Consider the following 15,182-nt stretch of genomic DNA (forward strand, 5'->3'; position numbering starts at 1 on the left):
CGGGCGCCCTTGCCCACCTCTCCATGCTTTGGCCGTAGGTGGGGAAGACGTTCGAGCTCCTCAACTGCGACAAGCACAAGGCGCTGCTGCTGCGGAACGGCCGGGACCCCGGGGAGGTGCGACCCGACATCACCCACCAGGTATCGGCTGGATCCGGGCAGCGTCTGCGGCGGCCTGGGCTGCTCGGGGCGGCGGCAGGGTGGTCGGCTTGAGGGAGGTTGTCTCTCAGCCTCGGGGTCTGCTTGTGCCCGTGGAACGGGGGCGAGAGTTGGCCCTTACCCACTATGTTCGTGGTTTGTAAGTTTAGTAATTCTCTTTATTTGGATAGAGGATTGCTTTAGCTCAGCATTGCAGCAGAGCTCGTATGGCTGGATGAACTCCTTTCTGCCTCAACGTCGGTCCCTTCTGCATTTATGGGGCCTAACCCTCAAGTTTTCCAAGAGTCCTCTCTCTTGCACCTTTTCTACTTACACTACTGCGTGTTTTTCTATTTCAGAGTCTCCTGATGCTCATGGACAGCCCCCTGAATCGGGCTGGTCTCCTGCAGGTTTATATCCATACCCAGAAGAATGTTCTAATCGAAGTCAATCCCCAAACCAGAATCCCAAGAACTTTTGATCGATTCTGTGGTCTTATGGGTAAGTGATTCAAACTTTATACCAGCCACAAAATAATGCAGGAAGGCGGTTAGGGGTGGAAGAATTTTGGGAAGAGTCAAAAAGTTGCACCAACCTTAAAAATATGAAACTGAGAAAAGAGCAGAGAAATGAAAGTGTCTTTTTGCAAGTTCCAGGATGCATAGTCCAACTATGTGTTCCTTAGCACAGTGGGGAGTGCCTGCATGAGACTGTACTAGCAGCAAAGTAACTTGCTGATCAGTATTTCTTAGGACTGCTTTAGAAGATGCTGGGAACTCTAAAGATAGACTTTTTGTCTACTTTAGCTCTGATCACTAGGTAGAAGATAGGATTCCTCTGGCAAAAGAACAGACAGCTAAACTAATTTTCTTCTCTTATCAGTTCAGTTGCTGCATAAGCTCAGTGTTCGAGCAGCCGATGGGCCTCAGAAATTGTTGAAGGTAAACATTCTTTGACTGTTCACAGGTAATGTTGCAACATTCCTCCTTTGCAGCTGGTGATGTAGGAGTGATTTTTTTTATTTAATTTTTTTTTTTTTTTACAAACTATGGACTTAGCTATGTGGCAGGGTCTCTTACCTCTATGCCCCTATTAACTTTCTGCAGGTGATTAAAAATCCAGTCAGTGATCATCTCCCTGTGGGCTGTATGAAGATAGGTACCTCTTTTGCAGTTCCAAAGGTGTCAGATCTGCGTGAACTAGTTCCTACAGCAGAGCCAGTTGCCATTGTTGTGGGAGCTTTTGCCCACGGTTCGGTAAGTGCATGTATCCCTTACTTGGAGTTGTAAAAATCTTTATCAGCATAGATTTCAGTCTAGTTCTGAGTATGTGTGTTTTTTCTTCTGCTCTTTTTTGCTTGGTCACCCCTGTCCTGCCCTCCCCCTCCTTCTTTTCCCCCAGGTAGGCTTGTCAAAAAAAGGCCCAATGCTGCAACACTTGGGACTTTTCTCCCTGCCGAGAGAGGGCACTAGTGAGGGCTAGCAGTTGTCCTACTGTGTTTTATTGTACCCGTGCTCAACCTTGGAGAAATACTGTGCCCCTCCAACCAATGGAGATAGATGGGACTAAGTGAAAACTTGCAGCTTGATTTTTTTTTTTTCTCCCCTCTCTTTCTCTAGGTCAATGTTGACTATACAGAAAAGATGGTCTCCATCAGCAACTATCCCCTCTCTGCTGCCCTGACATGTGCTAAAATTACTACTGCCTTTGAGGAAGTTTGGGGAGTAGTATGAGCTTCTGCTGCTACTACTGTCATGGTGGACTCCTATACAGTGACTCCGTGTTCTGGAGAGGCTCTTTTACTTAGGTGTGAACCTGGTGCAACTTTGGGCTTCTGGAAGGGAAAAGGCTTCAATTTTGTCCTTGTAGCTTCTGGAGCAATGAGACTTTAAATGGACTGCCCTACTGACCTTTTTTTCCCTCCTATTAAAGGTCACTTTTGATAAGAGTGCTTGTGTATTTTACTTTCTCATGTTTAATACATGGGCAGGCTTGATCCCTTTATAGCAGGGACTCAGCCCAAATTTGTCATGGAACTGAAATTTTTAGCTGTGCCCTACTCACCCTGCAGGTGAAGCTACTCAGTCCTGTAGAATCACCTTACTCAGTGGTGTGCAACAGTTCACACTCCCACACCGAGGCACTCAAGAGGAAAGGAGCTGAAGCCGATATGAAAAAGACCAGGAGCAATTTTTATCTTGGATGACAAACGTAGAAAAGTCAGAAGGTGGCTCCAATCCAATACAGTGCCTGCGTTGAGTGTTTTTACAATCATCTGATACCAGCAGAGAGACACGAGTGTCCACTGGAGGGCGGCAGAGAGATAAGGCAACATACAGAAGGTGGAGGCTCTGGAAGGAGGCTTACTCCATTCCCCTCCTTTCGGGTCTCTGACCCTGTGCTTTCTCTTTCCCCCTCCTCACGTTGAAAAAAAGTCATACTTCAACACAGCAAACTTGGCAGGTGATGCGTTGATTCCGGAGTGTTAAATCAACTCCTAGAAATGCACAGGTGGTACAATCTGAAAAAGAGAAGAGTGCTAGATTTGTTTCTGTTGGTTTTATGTTTGCCTTTTACCTTGGGATGTAATATTGCTGCCCTGCTTCACCTCCCAGTCCAAGTGTGAGATTCTCTCTGCATAGCATGACCTTACCTTTTGGCTGTTATTCTGCTTTTTTTAGTTTTTCTTTTCGTGGCACAATTAATCTGCGAATGTAAGGCAACACCAATAATAAGCTGAAGACCAACACATGGCCAAAGAAATAAATAGACCTGTACACCTGTAAAGAGAAAGGCAGGGTTAAGGATCAGCAAGCAGCTTTGAGCCAAGAACATATGAGAAGGCATGGAGGGAAAAGGATGGGTTGTCTGTTTGTGGCTACTAAATACCTTCATCCATTTGTCCCAGGTGAAAAGGCAAAATGGCACCAGAGAGTAACCCATAAACATCCAGTGGTTAGCCTGTTGCAGCACGTAGAAGATGGGCTGCAAGGCAGTGATGGAGGTCAAAGTGCTTAGGGGAGGACTGTCCCGAACAAGGTTTATGATCTAATTTAAAGAAAAAACAGAATTCTCCTCAGTTGGATGTCCTATGGCTATATATGCAGGCTCTGGGGCCAAAGTATCTATCCAGCTGTGTAAAATGAATTTTAGTAAGCAGTTAGTCTAAAAAAGTAGCTAAGTACCCTGTCCTGCTCAAAGTTTTAATTAAAAAAAGTTTAAATATGGAATGTTGTTCTCTCAGTACTGGGAGATTTAGCAGAGGCATTCAGCTCGTGCTTGTCCTCCAGCCTTTCCAGCTGCCAAGCACTTCAGTTACCTTCTACACATATGCCAAGTTCTCCACTTTTCTTCCTGTCAGCTTCTCCAATAAATTTATGGCTTGCCTGTGCAGAAGCCAGCAACCTACTGAACTCTTGAGAACAGAACCGTATCATGTTTGAACACCCAATTCCAAAGTGAGCAGCTATTTTTCATATTTACTCCAAGTAAAGCCTTCAGCGTGGCAGTTTCCAGAGTCACGGGGAAAGGCTAACGCAGGCCACCCCATTCTGGTAAGTCAGACAAAGCGCACCTGTCTTTCAACGATGACTATAAGCAACTCCATTTGAAAGCACACCAGGTAGCCAGAGTGCAGCCCGTGCCAAATGGCCAGGAAGAGCAGGGCCAGTGCCTGCGACAGCAGTTTGTTACCCAGGAACTTCAGACGCTTGAAGATGTAGCTAGAGCAGAAAAGAAACAAACTCAAAGTGCTTCTAGTTTATTGTCTGTCCTCCCCTCTCCGTGTCAGAGGTGCAGGGCCCAGGGGACCGTATGCCTTTGCACACCCTGTAGTGACAGAAACAGCAAGACAGCTCCCCTTACCAGGGCACAGTGTACCTCAGCCCTTGTCTTAAAGAAATCCCAGCTAGTGGGGAGAAGTGGTTCATCCGACAACGCACACAGAAATGAAGGTATTTTACAATTCAGTTGTGTCCCCCAGCAAGTGCCGAACCAAAACCCGGTGGAGTCATTGCATAGGGAGCATCAAGAGGCATGATGTAGGAACCAGCTGTTAGAGCAGTTCTGCAGCTGTTTGACCGGGCAGGCCAAAGGGCTCGCTGTGGTCCCGTTCTAGCCTCTGCCCTCCTGCTGCCATCAACTGCTTGCCTATATTAATGAACTGCCCTTTTAGATTGAATGAAAAGATCTGTCTGACCCAGTAACCTGTTTCAAATGGGACAGCAGCAAAACGTGGAAGAAAGTGTAAGAACTGAAAACTGGCAGATTCTTCCTCTAGTGCTCCCTCTCAGCCTAGGACCTTGGTTCTGTTGACAGACGTTACCAACACATTACAGAAGGGGAATTTTGTCCTGCTCACCGGGCCACCCAAGCATTGGTGTTGATGTTGAAAGAAGCAATGGTCCCTGTGAACAAAGGTGTTGTCTCATACAGCCAGACTTTCATGTTGGCACAGGCATCCCACAAAGGCTTTCCACTCTGGTCCTTTCCATTGTACCCCAGACCAACAAGGATGCAGACACCTTCCTATGGAAAAAGATTCACAAGAAAGAGATGAGAGGAAAACATTGCCCCCTTTTTTTTTGGAAAGGCAGAGCTGGGGAAGCTCTAACTCACTGTGTTGAGTGGAGAGACACTACTGCAGATGGAACAAATGGATTAAAAACTGCCTGCTTTTTAGTTAGCTAGCCTTTGCTAACTTAAAGCAAGCTAAACTGACCTGCACTGATCTCCAGACATTTGGCTTACTTCCATTTAGCACTAAGTCCAAGAGCATACTAAGTAGCTGCAAAGGTACTATCTTTGTTCATTTGTCTTTTGTTTCTGGAATGACATCTAGACTCACCGTAACAAGCCAGCAGGTTACGTATTTGTAGAGTATAATTTTGCCCCAGATCAGTATGTAACCACAACGGAACCAGAAAGGCTTCTCCTGCAGAGATAACAGTGAAATAGAATAAAAATTAAAAATGGAGTTGAGTGGCAATAATAAGACAAAATAGACGAGATCTCATCACTGTCTTTCAGTTTAATCTGATGTATGTGTTGGGACTGCTACATGGACTGGACTGCCAGGCTATTGGCTTATGCAAATTTACACATCATTCTCCTTCCTTTGGTAATATTTGGCTGTACTGAAGTAGGTACTTTGGGAAGACTCTGTGGTTAGCATAATCATTGTGGAATTTACACCCTCATTTATTCATACTGACACAAACACTGATAATCTTTAGGTAGGAATTACTTATTAAGAGTTTTCCAAGAACCTCAAAGATTCTGGTAAGCCTTGCAAGTTACTCTAGTGAAGTTCCTTGCATGTAATGGTTAAATGGAAGGTCATTAAAAGGTCACAAAATACATATGTTAGGTTTCCAAAAACAACAGTAGCATCTAAGATTAATTGTCTATTTGTAAAAGTTTTCATTTGGTTCAGTTCAGCTTAACACATTCCTGTTCTGCGTCAAATGGAATCCACAGGACAGGCAGTAAAGCCAAATCAGTTGTGGAAAGGCTTATCACTAGTTGCTGACTTACCCTATTTTTAAATTGAGGCAAAACTAAAAATAAAAATCCACTCTTGTAGATCCACTGCCCACCAGAGCAGTAGAATTCTTCCACACCCCAGAACTGCCAAATGAATACATACCATATAATCATCTGAGATGAGGTATTCATCAGAGACGTACAGGCTTGACAAAGTATAGGTTACTAGAAACAAGAGACCCAAACTCAGGCGCTTGAGAGCAGGCACAAAACTGAGAAAGAAAAATATGAAGGTCAAAGAAAAGCCTCGGAAAGAGACCTTCAAACTCATAATTTTAAAAACAGAAGTGGAGAAGAAGAGGTAGGGGAGATAGCGATAGGGAGTCACCATGTTCCACTGCAGCAGATGCCTCCGTTTGGAAGCTGGGATGCTAACATTACCAGGTTGGGACCGAGTCTGTACTAAAGATGTCAAATGGTTGTTGACGTTCATGCCCTGGAACAATGCTAGGACATTATGCAGAGAGTTATGAGCAACTTTTGAAAGACTGCCTTGTCTTGTAAGTCACTTTTGGTCACCGTACTTCAGTGTCCAGGTGAGAAGGCACTTTGCTGCAGGGAACATGTGGAGGATTCAGCATTCTGGGATCTCAGGAAGGTGAGGAGCTAAGTGGCTTTTTGTTACCTATTGGGTCTCTGTCCTTGAACGTCAGTCATCTCACCCCTTGCCAGTTTCTGATAGTCTGTCATGGAGAACTGAGGCCCCACCATGAAGGCACCATAGAAATAGGAGAATCCTGAGACCTCCAGCAAGGTAGGAACTCCCCGGACAGCAAATCGCCGCTGCTCAGGGGTCAGGAACTCCTGCACCAAAGGGAGTGGCATTAACATCATCCTAGGGGATCTCATACTAGCTCTGGATGTTATGTTCTCAGCCTACCTCCTTAATGGTCTCAGTTCTTGCTCTCCATGTATATGGAGCTTTCCACTTTGTACTTCACATCCATTCCTCTCCCCAGCCCTCTCTATCCCCACCCCTCTAAATAGCAACAAGATCCAATGGCTGAGACCAGTTGCACAGACCTGTATTCCCAAATAAGCTCAAAACATGGAAGGGATCTATTGACATACATCCCTGCCAGCGTAGCAGGCATAGTAAAAGCACTGTACCTGACCTATTCCAGGCCCTGACTGCAATCGCATGTACTCTCCCAAGACCTTATCGTCCTACAATTCCTACTTCTTGATGCAAGAATTCATTGTCTTTCAATACTTTAAACTTCAGCTTAGTAAATTTCAGCTCAAACTTGTTTTCGTGCAGTCAGCAGCGATTCCATGGATGCTAAAGACTGTGTCAGGCCCCAAACAGGAGATGGGGAATGCAAATACTTGAAGTAAGACACTGTAGCAAGTGTTCTGCCCTCTCCCACACATTGTGCCATGCAACTCCTCTCACTGTTTCATCTGCTCTAAAAACAGGGCCCTAACAAACAGTAAAGGGTAACCATCCACAAGGATATGGTAAGACTAAACAAAGGAAAGGAAGATGGTAACTGAGATCCAGTGCTGATAGTCTGCAAGTTAAAGGTACGCTACCCACAAGACACAGAGCATTGGGGATCGGGAATCTAAAGCAACAGATTTGGGGGAAGGAGATGGTGGGGAATTTGGAGGGGGGCAGAATAATATTCTGACATGATTAAAACAACTTTTGTCCATCTCTAATCACTACTGTCTCTGTTCCAAATTACTTTTTTCCACTCCAGAATTCAGTGCCCTCAGACACTCACAGATGCTCCCCCCTCTCAGCTATGGCTTTTACCAAACAATGAATGCAGCTTGCTAACTCGCATCCTTTGAACTTGATTTTCTGACCTCTAGCTCACTGGAATGGCACTGAAGAGCGGAGGAGGAATGAAGGAGAATGGTGTCTTACTCACCAGATCTTTTCCTCCATCATAGTAATCGATGGCCAGACCTAGAGGTGAGAAACAATTATATGAAGCCCTGGGATGGGCTGGTTGGGCTGAACAAGCAGTCCCCTCTTCCCTGAGGCACAGCTTGTAGAGTGCAAGAGATAGGAAGGAGGTGTCACTCACCAATCAACTTGAGCGTCAAGACACAATGTGGCATTGTCCACTTGATGTCATAATGCTCTGTGGCTGTGAAGTAATATCCAGCCATAAGGTATGTCTGAAAGAAACCATTGTTTGGGTTATTCAAACTAATTCCTCCAGCTGGTTTTGATCTGTCTCCACTTTTCCACCCACAGTTGCTAGTGGGAAGTGCAAAACTAAACAGAGGGCTCCTTTCTACAAACCGATGCAGTAAGAAAGAGAGTTTTACCATCTGAAAGAAGAACGTGGTGAAGACGGCAGTGATTGTGCGACCCATAAGTCTCAGTATGAGGAACTGGATTAGGACACATAGCAGGGAATGAAAGAACTGCATCCCTGTGGAGCGGGGAAAGAGAGAGAGGTGAAGTAGAAATCATATTTTCCCATTATAGGTCCTCCCAAACCACAGCACACCCTGGGCCAGGCAGCTCTCTCTTCCCAAACTCATCTTACCAAAATTGAAGTAAGCAATTGAGAGTCCTGTGAACACATTGTAGAGATGAATGAGGTAGGTCTCCTTCTGGAAGAGGAAATAGCGCTGGAACAAGGCAAAAGGATATCCTGAGTAGAGGAGAAAAAAAAAGATGAGAGTTGTAAATTAGTGTAGACAAGCGTTTGTAATGGTCCAGATTATAGCTTTCTTGAACATGTTATTAGGAACGTGTACTTTATATAGATAACATCATCAACACAGGTCACGGTATACATTCCTGATATTGTATTTCCATCTCAGGGGATACATGCCAGATGACTTACTCTTTATATTATACAGAAGAAAATACCTTAGCAGGAACGTTATTATATCAAAGTTGACACTGAAGTACAAGAAATTCGAGGATTACAGTTTCTGGCCTCATTCAATACGTGAGGTGGATAATGCTGAAATACATGAATCAAGACTTTAGTCTCCGATTCATTTCCAAATTCTGTGACAAATACAGTGAATGTGGCAAGAAGCCAGATTAAAAAAAAACGGGGGGAGGGGAAGAGGGGGAATTTTATGGTTAATACCATTACATTGTCCTAAAAAATTCAATCCCTGCTCCCACCTCAATGTGTTCTTACATGATGCTGACCAACTTTAACACCAGAGTTCCACAAGAGATCTCCACTAGTACGCTCTTTCTTTTCTAACTTCAGATTTGCATCTGATTTGTGAAGTACTGGGCACACAAAGCTGTAACCAAAATTCACGGGGACTACGCATGTAGTAGTTTTGAAAAAAATCAAAGTCAGAAGCATTTCACATGGAGCAGCTAAGATAGGTAGAAGGAGTTTTTTTCTTGCATTTTCTGTGTGTTAGCTCCCAGTCTAATTTAGGAATGCCTCCAGATTATTCATCTGTGGCTCTAGTGAGAAGCAAACATTTGTGAAGCACTCTGGTAGTATGGTGAGAAGTACCATACAGAAACTCATGAGTAAATTAAATTCTGTCACCTAGGTGAGGTTCATGTAGCATGCAATAAACATTGCCACATATTAGACAATAAATATATTATGTTTTAATACATATTGACACAGGAAGCATTGTCCATGAGTACGTGAAGTCTGTTCACGCAACTAGTGTTTCTAAAGGCATGTGCACAACGAGCTGAATTGGGATAGCAGAAGCAACTTTAATTCTGGCATTTCATAACTTGGTGCTTTACTTTGCAAACTTGTGTTCTTTAGCCTGATTAAAAACAAAACAAAAAAACCTCTTCTACCAAAAAAAAAAAAGGAAATTCATCACATACCACAATACTGGCATCCACACTGCTCATTAGCCTAGCTGAAATCTGTAGCAGTGGATAGATCTCTGCTACTTGCACTAATGGAGTAATAGTAGCAGTAGGTAGTCATGTTTTATATGGAGCAGTAATAAAAGGTGATGAAATGCACATTTTGCCAAGAAGCGTTTGATCATAACTTGGCTTTACTTTGCAAACTTGTGTTCTTTAGCCTGATTAAAAACAAAACAAAAAAACCTCTTCTCAAAAAAAAAAAAAGGAAATTCATCACATCCCACAATACTGGCATCCACACTGCTCATTAGCCTAGCTGAAATGTGTAGCAGTGGATAGATCTCTGCTACTTGCACTAATGGAGTAATAGTAGCAGTAGGTAGTCATGTTTTATATGGAGCAGTAATAAAAGGTGATGAAATGCACATTTTGCCAAGAAGCGTTTGATGGATGAAAGGTTTCCAATAAGCAAGGCCAAATCTAGTCACTACTGTAAGAGGAAAGGAGAAACTCTATCATGTTATATAAAATACACATATTGCAGTCTGTCAGTGCTAACGGGCTGAGGCGTGACTGGAGCCATTTCAAGGTCCTTTCTGTCCCCCCAGGTCCCTTGGGAGGGAGTCCCAGAGTTTGGGACTTTCGGGCTCCCTTCTAGATCCCAGACGGTGGCATGCTCTACTGAGCCCAGGTATGTACCTGCTGCTTCTTGAAACTAAGCTGCTGCTCCCCATTTCCTCCGCCTCTTGCCACCCTACTTTTGGTCTTCCCTGCCTCCTCGTTCCTGTTCCTTCCTCCTTTCGTGTCCTGCGCCTGTTTCCATGCCACAGGCTGCTTTCTTGGTCTGAGCAGCCGGCCAGCCCCACATACCACAGCCCTTCATCTGCAGAGCCTAGCAACCTCACTCCTGCACGCTCATTCAGCTTGCTCTTCCCTTCTGCAGCAGCGTCTCCACATTCCCCGACAAAATGCCTTACCCAAACTCTCCCTTTCCCTTCCTGCTCCGACACCAGAATCAGAGGTACATGCCTCTGCTGTCCCCAAACGCCAGCTGAAGAGGAAATAGGGAATCAGCAAAGAGAGTTCATCACATGGGCTCTTTGGAGATACAGGAGTAACTCAAAGAATTAGAGCAATTCACATGATTTTAAGAAAAAAAAAGTAAGCAGTATTGTCTATCAGCCTTATATGCAGAAACATATAGACGGGGATTCTTTTTTCACGTGTCAATTTTCCTGCTGAAGTTTAGTAAACATATTAACAACAACAACAGATTTGTGAAATGGAAAGTAGTAAAAAAAATAAATAAAGTGTTACCATCAGTTTAGATCAAAAAAATACTGAGGTTTACTGCAGAGAAATGTTTCCCCCTTTTGAGCAAGGGAGGGAAAGATCAGATCAGAAATACAGGCAAAGCACAATAAAGTGTTACCATCAGTTTAGATCAAAAGTTAAAATACTGAGGTTTACTGCAGAGAAATGTTTCCCCCTTTTGAGCAAGGGGGAGAAAGATCAGATCAGAAATACAGGCAAAGCACAATTTATTGCTGTTTGTTGACACTTACGGTTTTAAAACCACATTTTCAAGGATTTCCCACTCTCTCAAAAATCAGTAAAATCTTGCAAAACATTCCATTTTCATCAGAAAAAAAATATCTGGTTTCTGGCTCCAGCCATTGCTGTAGACAGAATTAAATTATGACTGAATACTATAATGCACTTCAAGTTTCTAAAAGCCAGAAATTTTACCTATTTTCTTCCATCCCCAACTAGTGTTCCCACTCTTTAAAAGACCTGTCTCACCTGTCACACATACTCCTTTTTAGCTCTACACAGGAGATCATATCGTGGTTTGGGTAATGCTGCTCTGAAGGAGAAAGAATTATGAGCCCTTGCAAATAGAGAGCTACTAGTATGCACAGCATATATGTTTTTAGAAAGCCACAAATTTAAATCCCGGTCTTGTAGTACATGGATGCTGTTCCAGTTCAAAAGTCACAACGCCAGCCTAAATTCTTCTGATATCCAGAGCAACTTGCTAGTACTCTGGACTGCAATTTAGTTACAGTTTTGCTGCCCGCAAGGTAATTTTCTCAGTTTTACAACTGGGCCAGTTCCACACTGCAGATACAAACTTTAACCCTCAAATGGCAGTGGATACTGAATATCAATGGCCATCCTGCTGAGGCCTGTGCATTTTTGAACACTCGTAAACTATCTATCTATTAAATAACGAGCTATTCCTAACGATAACAACGGCAGTACTCCCGCTCCACTACGGTGTTCTTGAAGCAGCCTGAATTAGCAGAGCAAAAGCAGGAGAGCAGTTTTTGAAGTTACCGTTGCCACCTGGCAAGCTTGCCGTCACATTTGGATATGTCAGCGGCAGGATGCTGCGCTGCTTTGCTTTTGCCATTCAGAAGCAACAGGACGGGAGTCCCCGCTCCTTGCTGCCGAGGGACCCTGCACAGCAGCTCCCAGTCCGCCAAACTCCTCTTTCACAGCTCCCTCAGGCAGAGCGGACCGAGGCAGGAACCCAGCTGTAATACTCCTGGAGAAAACAGAAGGTGACCTCCTGATCCGAGGTAATTCTCCTTCTCTACACACCATGGAGTTGAAAAGCAGTCTGCACGCAGAGTTGACTTTTGCCTCTATATAGACTTTCTATAGAAGGGAATTAGCAATTGATATAAAAGGGACAAATTAGCCGAGATATGCTGCTGATGATAAATTCCTCCTTTTTTTTTTTTTAACTTCACAGGAACAAGAGGATGACCTCTGGTTAAGAGAACCCCGGCACTGGAAGAAAAGGAAAAGGTCAGCTTCTTCACCACAGCCATTTGGGAGAGTAATGGGCCACTGCACAACGCCCAGGTTGTCCACAGATACAAGAATCTAGTTGAGCAAGAGAAGTAAATGATCAAGAGGCTGGATTAGGCAGGAGGAAAGTTCTACTAATTTCAAGCAAAAATAGCGCTGTCAAGTCTGCCATCTTCTGGAATGGGTGATTAAGATGCCTGTCTTTTTCCGGAGATAAAGCTGCAAATAAGAACACCAGAAACATTCTTTTAATCTCTGCTCCCTTTATTTCCCCTTTTATATGTGTTAGCTTTGTTTCATCTTCAAGAGAGCAGATCAGACTATTTTTCCTCTTCTCCCTTCTGCTGATCAGTTAACACTACCTTTGTTAACATCCAGCAGATCAATTGTCTCCATTTTCTTATAAGAATGCTAAAACTAAAAGGAAGGGGACAACAGGAAAAAGACATGTTAAAATATAAGCCTTACCTAATACTTTGACTTCAAAGGTATTCTCTTTTTCTGTCTATAATACTGCAAAAGTCCTACGCCCTGTCTAACAGTAAGTGTTACATGAGTATTTTAATTCAGCTCAGGAGTGTACTTTTGAAGTCCACTTACAGTGCTTTAGTTTGCATAGCAGAACCATCTCAAAAGCATGTGAACAGGACTCTCTTCGGATGAAACTTAACTGAAAATGCACTCCAATCGGTGCTCAGTCTGCATGACCAGACTGAAGCAAATCCAAAGTAAATGCCCAAAACCCGTGTAGTGAGGACATAAGGTACTGCACACAAACTAGTCTGCTCTACAGATACATTCCTACTGGGCCATTTTACTTGCTAAAGTAGACACAGTCAGTGTGTAGCATTACACAGCTCTCTTTTTTTTTTTAATTATTTAAGGAACAAGATGTATTTGAAGTTAAGAGTTTAAAAAAGGCAGTACGTGAGTGCTCTGTGACAGGGCTGGTTTTAGCACCTGTGACAGGATGGTGCTGCCTCTTACAACTTCTCCCATCTCTTACCCATTAAAACCAGTTGTTTGCCTCCCCTTCAGTAAGGTTCTTGCTTGGCTGACCACCTGGGGACTTGATTTGGGATAAGTCATCAGCTATGGGTGACCAGAGGGAGAATTTCACTGAGCCTAAAAATCTTCAGGATGCAGACAGCAGGAATAAGCAGAGGATGTAAAAAAACAGGTGAGAGGCAGAAGAGGAGGAGATAAGACCACTTATCTCCAACCAGCAAAGCAGCTGGTTTCTGGCACCTATTCAGTAGGAACGTGTTACTTTCTGCAGGTCACTGCTATGTCTGTAGATAAGGGAACATGTCCCCAGTGCTTTTCCTGGCAGGTCTGGGCAGATCAGCAGGGTCAGTTCTGGCTCAGGGCTGTAAACAGTATGTTGGCCCCCCTCCATATTATGCAGCAGAACATGCCAGGCAGCTTGCAAGCCACTGTGTAATAGTATGGCCAGATAAACATCTTTAATTCCTTGGGATCGTACAGCCACACAAGAAATAAGATCAACTTAAAGTCTTAAATACACAGCGCCACGAGGCCTTCTGTATCCTGGCTTACACTTTGAGCAGTGACAGCAGGAAAGAAATGTCTCCTCTCATGGGAGGACAAGAACAGCAGCATATAAACCCTCATCCCTCCTTCGTACCGCTGGAGGGGCTCCCTCCCCTTCTCCTCCAAGAGGCTAGGACAGCATTTGTTCAGACTGCTTACTTCAGCAACCGGAAAGTAACTCTGTAGGTACAGAGCTGAGACCATTGGTGCCTTCCATGCTGACCTAAAGACAGAGTTTCTCCTGGGGGAACACTGGGCCCTGGACCTACTGAAGAATGCAAGGTAGAATACATCTCTCAAAAGACATTTTCATATGATTGATAGACATACCACAGTTTTTTAAATGACAGGGTCCAGAACTATGCTTCAAGTATTACTGCTGTTGATAATATTGCCAAATTGCAGCCTAATTTCTTCAAAGGCTGTTTATGCAAATTTTCACATACAGGAAGTCTGAAGTAAGTTTTTAATCTTGTATGATCTGAGTAATGGACTCTATTCTAGTTGTATGCTTTGCTTAAAAATTGCAGGATGTATAAAAGGTGTCTCTGATTTAAATACAAAGCTGTGATTAAAATCCCCATAATGTACTCAGCAGTGTGCTGTTACAGTCTTCATTTGTTCACTGAGAAAAGGTGGTGCCCTTTAGGACTACTCCAATTTTTCTTCTTAGTTGCTCTTCCTTTCTCCTCCTCTCGTTCTCCCCTGTATTAAATTTTTTTCAGTAGTGGCAGAATGTTAACAGTTTTAAATTACCTCTTTTGATTATTTCAGATCATGACTAAGCAAACACTCTTATTCTGAATCAAGAGAGTCCATTCAGACTTTTTTTTTCAACAATAATTCAGCTTTCTCCAGAAATTAACGTAAGAAGTTGCAAAGTCCTTTGCGATTCTTCCTCTTTTGCAGAAGGCTATTTTTACCAGTTTCTGGTGATCTCCTGAACAGTGAGACCCTAGAAACAGCTGTCGCAGTAGAACTGCACAGTGTAGATGGTAAACTGCATCACAGAGGGAGAAACAAGCAACAACTTTTCAATCCATCTTTGGAACAGAGTACCGTGCTTCATCCTCATGGTCTTGTTCTGAAATAATTCAATAGTATTAGCTGCAGCCAACAAAAATAATTTTCTTCCTGAATCTATGCAAACACCTGAAATGGAGGAAGTGAAGGAAAAGCCATACCTTGCCTGTCCTAATGCCATTTCCAGCTTTTAGAAATGCCTTTCATTTATACCCCATGCCATCCTATGAAGTGGTCATCAGCGCTAGTTGCATTACCAACAGGCTTAAGGCTTTCAGTCACATTAAAAGGATTGTAAGCTAAGCTGCAATTAAATGAACACT

The 15,182-nt window shown here is 43.5% G+C and overlaps 2 protein-coding genes across 5 annotated transcripts; one reads left to right on the forward strand and one right to left on the reverse strand.

Moving 5' to 3' along the window:
• Positions 1–41: 41 nt before the first annotated feature.
• EMG1 (EMG1, N1-specific pseudouridine methyltransferase) lies at positions 42–2,084 on the forward strand (the record flags this gene model as incomplete). The annotated part of the gene is made up of 5 exons (XM_009287188.1): positions 42–140; positions 497–638; positions 1,020–1,078; positions 1,244–1,393; positions 1,757–2,084. Coding segments are annotated over 5 exons (564 nt in total), but the record flags the coding sequence as incomplete, so codon positions are not given.
• A 224-nt stretch (positions 2,085–2,308) lies between these two features.
• Positions 2,309–14,511, reverse strand: LPCAT3 (lysophosphatidylcholine acyltransferase 3). Of its 4 annotated transcripts, XM_019474110.1 has the most exons (14): positions 13,289–14,511; positions 11,803–12,501; positions 8,192–8,299; positions 7,968–8,074; positions 7,721–7,814; positions 7,562–7,599; positions 6,307–6,485; positions 5,785–5,893; positions 4,984–5,070; positions 4,498–4,664; positions 3,712–3,859; positions 3,027–3,185; positions 2,791–2,917; positions 2,309–2,658 (listed from the first exon to the last, which is right to left on the reverse strand). In XM_019474110.1, exons 2-13 carry the CDS (start codon positions 11,876–11,878, stop codon positions 2,801–2,803), a joined length of 1,389 nt encoding a protein of 462 aa, XP_019329655.1. In that variant the 5' UTR covers positions 11,879–12,501; positions 13,289–14,511; the 3' UTR covers positions 2,309–2,658; positions 2,791–2,800. The 4 variants fall into 4 exon arrangements, with proteins under 4 accessions (XP_019329655.1, XP_009285405.1, XP_019329657.1 ...); XM_009287130.2 differs by lacking the exon at positions 13,289–14,511 and having other exon boundaries at positions 11,803–12,899; XM_019474112.1 differs by lacking the exons at positions 11,803–12,501; positions 13,289–14,511 and adding an exon at positions 11,266–11,324.
• Between the last annotated feature and the right edge of the window lie 671 nt (positions 14,512–15,182).

Source organism: Aptenodytes forsteri, unplaced genomic scaffold, assembly GCF_000699145.1.
Source record: "Aptenodytes forsteri isolate BGI_AS27 unplaced genomic scaffold, ASM69914v1 Scaffold216, whole genome shotgun sequence".
NCBI classification, from domain to species: domain Eukaryota; kingdom Metazoa; phylum Chordata; class Aves; order Sphenisciformes; family Spheniscidae; genus Aptenodytes; species Aptenodytes forsteri.

What these genes read in the sequence shown, in the direction of transcription:
- LPCAT3 (XM_019474110.1), bottom strand. Translation starts at nt 11,878, where the DNA reads ATGGCAAAAGCAAAGCAGCGCAGCATCCTGCCGCTGACATATCCAAAT. An exon ending in CCACGTTCTTCTTTCAGATG is followed by an intron (nt 7,815 to 7,967) that starts GTAAAACTCTCT and finishes GGTTTCTTTCAG; the next exon opens with ACATACCTTATGGCTGGATA. An exon ending in CCTGGGACAAATGGATGAAG is followed by an intron (nt 2,918 to 3,026) that starts GTATTTAGTAGC and finishes TTCTCTTTACAG; the next exon opens with GTGTACAGGTCTATTTATTT.